General features: G+C 30.7%; 1 protein-coding gene across 4 annotated transcripts in view; it reads left to right on the top strand.

Moving 5' to 3' along the window:
• Positions 1-564: 564 nt before the first annotated feature.
• Positions 565-11609, top strand: part of LOC106708896 (monocarboxylate transporter 4) — a 34414-nt gene continuing 23369 nt past the window's right edge. For 2 of the 4 annotated variants that reach the window (XM_014500493.2, XM_014500491.2), the window contains exon 1: positions 565-725. In XM_014500493.2, the coding sequence (XP_014355979.2) occupies positions 645-725 (81 nt within the window). In that variant the 5' untranslated portion in view covers positions 565-644. Of the gene's footprint in view, positions 726-1418; positions 1857-8158; positions 8240-11609 lie in introns of those variants that run through there. The other 2 variants (XM_014500492.2, XM_014500494.2) reach the window with 2 other exon arrangements.

Genomic DNA, 11609 nt, shown 5'->3' with positions numbered 1-11609 from the left:
TATCGACCGTGTAGACACTAGAGGTGTGCTTTGCGGTTTATCGATAGAAGACAATACGACAATAGACAAGAAGATGGATGTGTAAAGAATCAAAATTTGATCCTTAATCGACGAGTATACTATTCGTATTTAAAATAAGATTGCTTATATTACATATAATTTTTAAAACTTTATTCCCATAGTTTGACGAATATATTCATATAAGACAATCACGTAAAGAACATAAATTATGCTGCATTTAAATTTTGAATATTTAATAAACAATTAACATCTAAAATTGCTTGAGTCGTAAGTCTTTCATTAGTTTCATATTGTTAAGAAATATTTATCTTTATAAATATTAAGTCAATGAACTTTGCCGTGATTGTGTGAGTGCAATATTTCTACATAATGTGATGTTTAAAAATTTCATTTTAAAAAGTAAGATCACAATTAAAAGTAAAAATTTCAGCAGCCCGAACTCACGGAAAAAACAAAAAAATTATCGATATAAAAAGTCATACCTGAAAAAGCTCTATTGCTTAACTTATATGGCGGCATAGTGACGCGTCAGTGGACCCGCGACAGACGCGCGGGCGGCGTCTGCACGCGGCCTCACGCCGCGCTAACGCCAACGCGACCACAAGTCACTACAAAACACCACCATGGGTCAAACTGCCACCGTCGAAGCTGCTGAGAACAATGAAGAAACCCGCATACACGTCAACCCCACAGAACAGTCGCTGGTAAGAAAATGTAAGACTAAGATTGTTTTGTGATTGAAGGTTCAAACTTTTGTGTTAATATAAATCTTAAAAGGTCTTGAAAACTTTATTCCTATCGTAGTTTCTGGTTTATAATTTCAAGTATTTTTTTTATCTGGACAAGGGCTGTGTAAAAACAAGTGTTACATAAATCGAACGGCCTCCATTTATTTGTCACTTATTCTACCAAATGCTTTAAAAGCTTAAAATTTTCCAATTTAAAAAATATTTACTACATTACGATCACAAAATGTAGGATTACGGGAATAGTACATTTTTGAACAAAGTACTTATATATGTAGAAAAATGCCGCAGTGCTAGTACATAATGTGGTGCATTGATAAAAATCACTTCGCTATATTATAATCAATGGCCTATTTTATAACTAGTGGCCATTATTATACAATTTAGGTCGGCTTCTTTCATGTCAATGTATATGTATTTTATTTCGTTTTTTATTAAATTTTGTTTTGTCACATGAATTTACAAATAGACAATACATTATTTCATTATTTCTTAATCTAGACAACAACATAATTATAATTAAATATGCAAACATTTTTTTTGTTTTTCTGACATTGATCCAATTTTCCCGCCACGAATCATTCAAGTCGCGTCTCTATGTACGCACTTGGCGAGTTGGCGCGAGTTTGTTAACAGTTGTCGGTCTGGCGGCGTGAGACGCGTACATGTTTAGAGTTTGCGTGTCATTTGTATAAAACGAAACGTTCAACAGCTGTCGTAGGCATTAGGTATTTCATAAGGTTAAAACCAAAACATTAAAATCATTTTACTAATAAGCTTGGAAAATGTTTAGTTAACCATTAAAATACTATTCAACGTTTTAAAGATTCTATATTTTTTTTTTGTAACCTATATCAAGGTATCATTATGGGCCTGTGTGGTTAGTTTTTGTTCTGTAACCATTGTATGGTGTCATCGCTGTATGGTGGGCAATTAATTATTGTTTAGTTAATAAACACTGAGTGGCAACATCAAGTGATATTTGTATAGGTATCAGTGAAAATACTCATACATTCAAAAATGTCTAAAGTATCCCTAAACAATGTGCCATCAAACCCTCGTATTAATCGCCTCAGAACATTTTCCAGGGTAAGTTTTATTGTTTATATACATATTCTATAACTTACTACAATATTTTAGATCATGATAAAATTAAGACAGCTTGGAGGTTATGTTTAATTGACCTTCATAGTGGTCGTTTATTGACGTTTTAAAAAGCAACTGTTCCATAGAGGTTTTAAATAAAAGCTAAAATCTATCAGTGGCATTTGACAACTCAATTATTCAACTGTAATTGTAAATTCATTCATTGATTATGCTTTATATTTATGATCTGAAAATAGTTCAATTATTTTAGATTTTACTTAAAGTTGGATCTTCACATTTAATTTAGCTATTGGTTCTTCCAGTCAGTTGTTTTACAAAAGCAATTTCATAGTTGCATGAAAGACTGCTCTGAGACTTCCCACCAAGCCACAGAAGAAATTAATTAAAACAATATTTTACATTGACAATATGCTGAATTATTAACATTAACTAGTATATAAATCTCGATTGACCTGTCTATAAAATAGCTACTAACAGCACAAAGTTCTCCCATTAAATCTGCAAGCTGCTAAAAAAGCAACGCTGCTCACCTTAAATAGAGTAACTGTTGGAATAATTAAAATAAAACACCTTTTTCATCCTTTATCTAATTTAGACTGTATATTTTTCACATATATAAAAAGTAAACAACAGAGAAAATAAAAATAAATATATTGTTCGATTTTTGTTTTGAATGTGTTCTTTTGTATAAAACCTCTTTGCTAATCATTGACAGTAACGGATATTTTTTGAGTATTATATATTTGAGTAATTAGTAAGATGACAGATATGCCGTCTATTATTAAAGGAGTCATTATAATACTAATATAGAAATAATTATCTATCTTTCACATATTTCTCAGTAATATTTCTCAATGCTTGATGGTCGCAATCATTAGCATGTTTACCCCATTCAGTAATTGTGTTTACTATACTTAACTATGTCCCAGTTACTTTGTGTATTTACTTATCACTTATCTTTTTTAAACTTCATAATAAGTACAAATAATAAGTAATGATTTCTTACGTATAGTACTAATGTATGTTTTCCATATAGGAATAATTAACTTTATTTTATTAATTAGAGATTTTAAATTTGTTTTTAAAAATGTGGCCACAAGTTTCCGCTACCTAAACACTTGTACAAAAATCATATCTCGGTGATTTCATGGATTTAACAGTAGACTCATGGTAAACTCTACTTGGTTTATAGCCATGATTATATTAATTTGGCTTAATTTTAAATTACTTAATTGATCTCTTTTAAGGAAAACAACTTCAGCATCGATTCTTTATTACGTATATTTAAAACTTAGTACAATATTCATTTCTAGTAATATATTTTTCCATTATCAATTTTTTTACTTCATCATACCTCATACTAATATTATAAATGTGAATGTTTAGATGAATGTTTGTTTGAAGGTAGCTCCGGAACGGTTCAATGGATCTTGATGAAATTTGGTAACAATCTAGAACATAGTCTGGAAGAACATATAGGCTATTTATTAAGTTTTTTATACCAACAGCTAGTCTTGTATATAAAGAGATTTAACAGTCATTAAATTTGTTTCGGATGTAAAATTACTTTCGTACTTAGACTTAATTTAATCTGAATTCTACAATTTAAGGAAATAAGTATAATTGATAAAAAAACATAAATAACCAGTCCTTTGATGGAAATTACTATAAATGGTATCAAAATTTATACAGTACATGCTTCGTCTCTTGCCCATACAATGTGGGTCAATTATAGTACTAAAGTTAAAAATATTTCAATGTCAATCTAAGTGTACTATGATATCAGTACATTTGCTTGAAACTGAAATAATGTTGTAGGTTAAATCAATTAGCAATAGCACATAGAGATTTAGTTTTTATTTTTATTATTTTGGTTCTATACATTGCTTTGTGATATGAAACATGTGACTAATTTCTTTAGAGGTCTAAGTGGAGAGAATTTTTTCCTGCAGTAGAATAAATTAAAAATATAAGCTATAACACTGCCCAGCAGTGGGCAGATAAAAGATGTTGATGATGATTATACTCTAACATTTTTTAATTAAAATAATTAGTAATTGAGTTTTTTTTAATTCATTCTCAAAGCAATCGAAGACGCAGCCATCAGCTAGTAAATATTTATTTACACACACTTCATTCATTCTTATTTAATTCTTCAATGTCAAAGGCCATACTCTTATCATAAAGAATTCTTAAAATATTATTACGTGATAGATTATGAACCATCATATCATTATCAAGTTCACGGGACACGCGGAAGATGATCTAACTTGATGTGAGTGATTAATGTAATAATTACACAATATATAATGAAACAGCAACAAAGTAATAAATCAGTTTACGTAGTTCAGCTCGATAAACACGAGGAAAGTATAAAGTATGCACAAGTAGGTTTATCTTATTCCTTTATCTAACCATTATAACCTTGATTAAAGGTAGATTATAGCCTCCATACGTGTTATGCATGCAGATAAACTATAAAATCAAATGCCTGGCAAGAGAAAAACATAGTTCTAAAGATAGAAATATAATAAAAGTGCAACATGCCTATTACATTTCCCTTTATTCTTTCTTTTCGTAGTTTATTCATAAATATTTTCCTATTTATTCAAAATACAACTGAATTTTTCGTCTACAACTGTTGCAAGGTTCAAATAAATGTTTGAAAAACACTGGCTCATTAATACTCATCGTTGAAATAAGCTACAGTGTTTTGTTTCAAACTTTCGTCTAAAATAAATGCCAAATCCTCATTTGCTAACACTAGACCGTCTATATCGAGTACCAAGTTCAAAACAACACTAATAACTAAAAGTACCTCAAAACAATGTTGGTAATGCATTCTAATTTGAAGTACAGAACAATTAGGGTTAGTCATAGCATTGGTTAGTAGTTATTGATGCCGACAATGTTACCAGTATCACCACAGATTTTCTTCCATCGCTCAGGCAAAAAATTAAGCTTTTCTAGGACGACTTCTCCACGCTGCTAAATTTCTCTGTTTCATTGCAAATCGACTCTTAAGAATTCTTAGTTGAAATCCTAAAGAAGTACTTCGTAGTAGTAGTAGAAGAAGTCAATTGTATTCTGGACGGCAATGAATGATTAATGCTGGCACGCTTTACTTTCTTGTCTGGTCGCGACCCAATTTGCACAGGTACAATGTGGGATCTAGCGCAATGCCGATGTTTCGTATATTTTATAGCATATGAAAACGTTAGTTACCGACGGATTGTATAACAAGATACTACTAATTAAGATTAATTATGACTATATAAAATCTAGTTTAACGCTTAGAACGCATTTAGATCTAAAACTTATCATAAATATAAATCCTGTTCTCTTCTTATAATGACTTTATGCTGAATGATATGCGATCTTAAGTTGGAAGAAAATATTTTTTAAATACTACAATGTAAGCAGAATCAATCGGGCTGTCTATGTTTGATATCTATGTTAATAATGAGAAGCCTAAGATATTTTGGCAGTCATCCTAAGACAATATTTATTATGTACTATACTAATCTATTTTACATTATATTGTTGGGTGCGATTTCATTCAATTCAGATCTTGCCATAATATTTGGGACCTAAAATATCCGTTATATAACAGACAGCTATTTCTATTTTTCATAATATTTGCTTTCGAGATTTTAGTATATGTATATTATTAATCTAAAAAAAATGTTTCGTCCATTACATAAAGAAAACAAAATCGAACCGCGACACTGTCTGCGAAATGGAAGAGGGTTTGACGGCTTTCATTCACAAAAATATTTTTCAGGGTTTTAATGAAAAACCGCAATTTTTAGAACATTATTTTTTAAATTTCAACTTCGTGTATATTTACCCGGGTATTGATAAGGTTTATTTCAATTATGTCTAGGTATAACTATAATTCTGTGTAGGTACATTACATTATAACTTCCGTTAATTTATAGTTTTGTACATTGCGTAAAGTTTTTAAACCAATCGCAATGAGAACATTTCAAAGAGGTAGATATCAGGATAAAAATATTAAGGATCAAATTTCGGAGTCATAGTTTCTGAGTCTAAACGATTTAATTAATTGATATAATTATTTGGCTTAAAAAGCAAAATTTTTGCCGTCTATCGAATGATGCGAGTTGTTGCCAATCTGGCGAATCTGATACATTTGCGAGTGCATAGAGATAAGCGGGCAATTACGTAACATTGGGCACTTGGCCAGGTCTTATTGCATATATGCACCGAAGTCATATTTGAATTAGGCTGATTGCCTACGGATGTAAGCAAGATAATCACCTATTACAGGACATTGCGTTTAGTTGAACTAAACACTCGTGTCCGGGTCGTTTTAATTATTACAGCTTAAGGTCACCGGATCTCGTTGTTTAAATGCTTTATTAGTGTGTTTGGGTAAATATTGTAATGTCTTAATGTGTTATTTGAATTTTGTATTAACGTACTTTTTATAAAATACGACTTGAAGTCTGGTTAAAATAGTGGCCGATTGTGCAGTTTTATTTCAAAACGTTAAAATCGAAAAATATAATTTTGTTTATTGGTTATTGATAAGAAATGTGATATCTATTATCTAGATATCCATATAGAAATGAATAAATAACGCTTCAGCTATTAGCTTAGAGTTATTATTAGCATCATTTAACCCGGCGACATACGAGCAATTAAACAATTATTTATCTCATGATATTTCATGGTCAGTACTTTATAGTACATTGTGTTAAAAATATCATTAAAATTTTTAAAACATTATCGCCGAAGTTCGTTACACAACAAATACCTATGTCTGAGTAAATGATTGTCAAATTAGATTTTGATATGGATTAACCAAATATGTACTTTAACAATTTGGAAGAGATTATTAAATGTGTACATAGTAGATCTTGAGTAAGGATAAAAAAATGCTAAAAATCAGTCTTTAAAAAAATAGTAAACCAATTGATAATAGCATTACATTGCTCGATGCCAATTGATCACTCGTGTAGAAAATTGATTTTATTTTTGTGTTATTTTATTTTTTTATTTGTGTTCGAGTTTTTTCAACATCGATTTTATTTTGCGTATGTTTTTTACATATTTGAAGTATGTTTTGATATTTGTGGTATTATTTTCGCAAATTCCAAATACTATGACAATGCTTCAGTTATCTAAATCTAATACATTCTGTTTGGGATCTTGAGCTATAACGGAATTAAAAAAAATAATAGATTGATATGAAATGTTATGAAGCAAAATTATCTTGTTGCGTACCTACTATATCAGTATTACCGGAATATTTGTGATTTATGAAGTTGGCGATCCGACAAAGATTACATACCTTTTTAGCAATAAAACTGTTTATAAAGTCAAAGTAAAAATATAAATCTTAAACACTTTCTGTTGAACACGCTTAGAAGTGAAAAAAGGTAATTTAATGCTGTTTTTAAAATCAGCATATAATAGCGTGCAGTTAAATTGTCCTCAATTAAAGTCACTGACGTACTTACATTTAAATAAACTACGATTTTTAACATCCAACGCTTCCTTGCACGGTTACTTAACCATGTCTCCTTTGTTATAGTGTTACTAATCTGATCTATATACGATTAAGTCACTGTTGCAACAAAGATTTGAATACTGTCTATCTTCAATAGGTATAGTTGACAGAAATAACGGAGTTATGTTTTGTATGCTTCTAACACGTCTGTCGTTTTATCGCCATCATGTGTCCAATACACAAAGAGATAAATCGCACATGTGCGTTAGATTGTCCTATTTTAAGTTAATGTCCAACAATATTAATTATAATTTATACGCACAAATTAAAACTTCAACACATAGATATGGAAGTTAAAAAAATATGAGAAAGGGACGCCTAGTGCGAGGATCCTGGATAATTCACTGTAATTTTGGATGTCAATAAATATTTTTTCAATTTTTTCAATAATTTTTCAATTTTTCAAATTTTTCAATTTACATGCTTTATTTATAAATATCTGTATTTCCTAAATTTTATAATCGAATCGGGGAACGAATAAAGGAAGAAGCAGGTAATGTAAAAAAAAAACAGTTGAAACGCAGAATTAATGTCTAGTATTCGAAAAAAAGTCGTCTGTTGTATTGTAAGTTCAGAAATATTTGCGTAACAATTATATTAGTACGAAAATTAATTAATACGCTGTTACATATGATAGTGTTATAATTGGGAGACCAACTATCAGAGCATAGTGATTACTTTATCAGATAACAGAATTTATTACACTCAAGTCGATAGTGACCTTATCATAACGAATTGCTTTTGCAGTCGGACTGCCGTCTTACTTTCGCTAAGTGTTGTGTTACATTGTTATTATAAATTCATTTTATTGGAAAAATCAACAATGGTAAGCATATACTTAATCTTCCTTTATAAAAGAATAAAGTTTTCTATTCCATTGTTCTCTGGAACAAGCTCTAAACTAATTATTCGAATACGTATTAGATTAAAATTAGGATTGGGTCGTAAGTTAAAGTAAGTATGAAGCCTGAAAACAGAGAATTTAGCATCCTTCTATTTGGCTGAAAATACATGTGACGTGCTGTCACATTAGGGCTTCTATAGCATATATAGGCAATATGTCACCCCTAAAATTTAATTACATGTTAGAACGCATATTTAAAAACTTTTACTTTAAAAACGAAATAAATAAAATTACAGTTGAATTAAGTTTTCATGAAATTGTATCAACAACAACTCAGGTATTGCTTGTTTTTAATCTTAAGTTTAATATCATGTTGTTTTTTCTACAAATTTTCACGATCACAACTTGTCTGTCAGTTTAGATCAACGGAGTGTTTACAGATGTAACCGCATCTCATTATCCTGTACTGAAAGATGATAAGTTAGTGTTTGATTACGCGATATGTTGAGCTAATAGTTCCGTAGCAGTACAGCTGAGGTAGTGAGTTGACAGGCGTGCGGTACTAATCAATTAATAGCAATCTACATCACGTGGCAGCGTCTCACGCGGGCACCGCATTCTACTGACATAGGGCTGTCACATATTTAAAAAAAAGATTGGTCTATAGGAATTTTCAAACAGGTGAAGCAAATATTGAAGTAGTAACAAAAAAAAAAAGTATACATTCAAGGAATTTACAGTTTGGAATTAAAATATTTTAACTTATTGAAACTACAATAGTTCATGCTACTATAATTTATTTGTGTTTAGGAAATTGTGCAGATTATTTGAAGAGGTCTTGATACTGCTGATGATGTCTTGAACTGTATATCAGAAATAAACGGTCTGTCAACCCTGGACGATTCTCGTGGCGACAAATGTTGTAATACATGGTGTCGGCAATTATTATACAAATGGCTGCCTCATAATCAACCTTGAAGTGTCTATTTACAATCAAGTCTTTTGCGTCTATCCAATCACTGCTTTATTAATTCTCCGATTGTCCTACGTAAACCATAAAAAAATAAGATACGACATGGGTTCCTTCAGCGAAATAGGTAGGATAGGTACCTTCCTCTTCCTTAAAAGCTGGTAAAGCATCTATAATACTTGTTGCGGATGTCCACAGGATCACCTCGGTATTCCCGTCGCTTGTTTGCCCTTTTCTCCTAATCAATAAATACTATTATACTCATCATCATCTCCCTGACCTTTTCCCACTCACGTGGGGTCGGCACACAAGGGTATAAAACCTTTAAATGTTTATAAAGGTTTTATAACCTTGTATTAAAACCTTTATAATAAATACTATTATACTATTTACACGAAATAAGTCCTTCGGCCCTTACGCCACATCCATATTGGTCATACGACTTTTAACAATTTGGAGTATGCGATTGCCTCTAAAAATAATGTACACATTGAATGACGCCTTCGGTATTTATGTCTGTCTTTGGTGTATTCTGAGTATATTCCAGAAGTGTGCCGTAAATAGACATTTTTACAAATTCAATCTACTATTGCGAAACATTTTTTAATGTCAATAACACTATGTAGTCATGTTTTATTTCGCTCGTTCCGCATAAAAAAAAATCCATAAAGCAAAAATTTTCAATTGTTAAAAACTAAGATAAACTACGGCACTGATCTTTTAATTCTATCACCAATAGAAAGCTTATTTATTACTAAGTACCCTAGACTATAATTATATTCCCTAAATATTGTAACCATGAGAATATCCTTTGCGTGCGCGATATATATTACACTCTTGTCCTTGCCCCCCTTACTGCGATGTTACTAGTATCAATTGCATTTAATGTTTGATCGGAATTTACTATCTGATAACAGATAAAAAGAGTTTTTATAGACTTGAATAACATTTATTTATTGATAATCCTACAATGGAGTAGGACAGGTATTTTTTTGACAGAAATTGCCGTAGTTATGATGTAATCCGATTAGGTTTTACATTTTTTTCCTTTGTGATATGATTTACTTTTAGTCTCAGCGATGCAATAACCTTTTGTGAAGTACAATCTTAAATGTTTGTTTTGTTACTAAACTGCGGGCATCAGTTCGTTCAACCGATGTCCATTTGATTTATCTTATCTTTGTCTTTACATCTTGACTGTGTGCCGAGAGTAAAAATATTTTTTGTAATATTTTCCCAAGATTTTATTAAATAAAGATTTGTAAAGAATAAAAATTAAATGAAATTGAATTTTGTTGGCTTAGAAACCCAGTAGTTCATTTATGATGGTTGTAAATTAGAGAAAAATATACTTAATATTTATACCTATTGCCTTTATATTTAGATAAAATTTCACCTAGTGACATCAAATAATATATTGATACCTACTTCACGTCTCCGTGATAAACACCTTTGTTATTCAAGTGATTCGTCTGTAAGACGGATCGGCTGTTAACTCGACATTCGAGAAGGACAACTTAACTTCCTTGTATATTTTTCCGTGAGTACATCAAGATCGGTCTACTTTACTTGACCAGACATTTGCTAGTTATAGAATAAATGTTACTAAAAAGCCGGATCTTACCACTCCTTACAATATCAAAGTATGACAAAGCCTAAGACATCGATATAAGAAACTAAAGTGATGATCCTTTGTATGCGGATATGGCAATTTATTTACATTGTTTTATTGGTTTCTATGTAAATGATTATAGGTTTGTTTTTAAGATACGCTCGGACCGAGTACTCTAACGGTCATTTATCGATTTCTAAGATCGATGCCAATATTTTTTTTATTTGTATGGGAATAACATAAAAAGATTTATAATCAGACTTGCACATATTAGAACTAATAAAACATTTATCTCATATTCCGATATAAAAGATAATAACGTGATTATCAAATACTAATTATTTTCGTGTTATTTTTACGAAATGTCATAGAATGCAAAATGAAATTATCGGTCGACCACGCTTATCAAGGTTACCACTTGTATGAGATTTGTCGTTGAAGTTCAAAGTATGATGGACAGGACTATACAAATATAATAAAATTTTTGTCGATGACGTTACGTATAATTTGTCGCGTATTTTTGTGCCAGGCCCTGTGTTAAAGCAGAAATAATAAAATGCTAAAGGTATATGTATGTACAAATTTTATTTTAATTTATAAGCTTACGTTGATTACAATAAAATTAAAGGTAGTCTGCGTCATGTTCAATTTAAATTTTTCTTGTCAACACGCGTGACAATAATAATTGTTGGTAGTTGAATTTATTTTCATCGGTCCGTATTCATCATCCCATTTAATATACCTATAGTTTGTAAACACTTCCTTGACGC

This window comes from Papilio machaon, chromosome 11 (assembly GCF_912999745.1).
Source record: "Papilio machaon chromosome 11, ilPapMach1.1, whole genome shotgun sequence".
In the NCBI taxonomy this organism is placed as follows: Eukaryota; Metazoa; Arthropoda; class Insecta; order Lepidoptera; family Papilionidae; genus Papilio; species Papilio machaon.
Note: the sequence above shows the minus strand (reverse complement) of the source record. Positions and strands in the feature narration are given on the sequence as shown.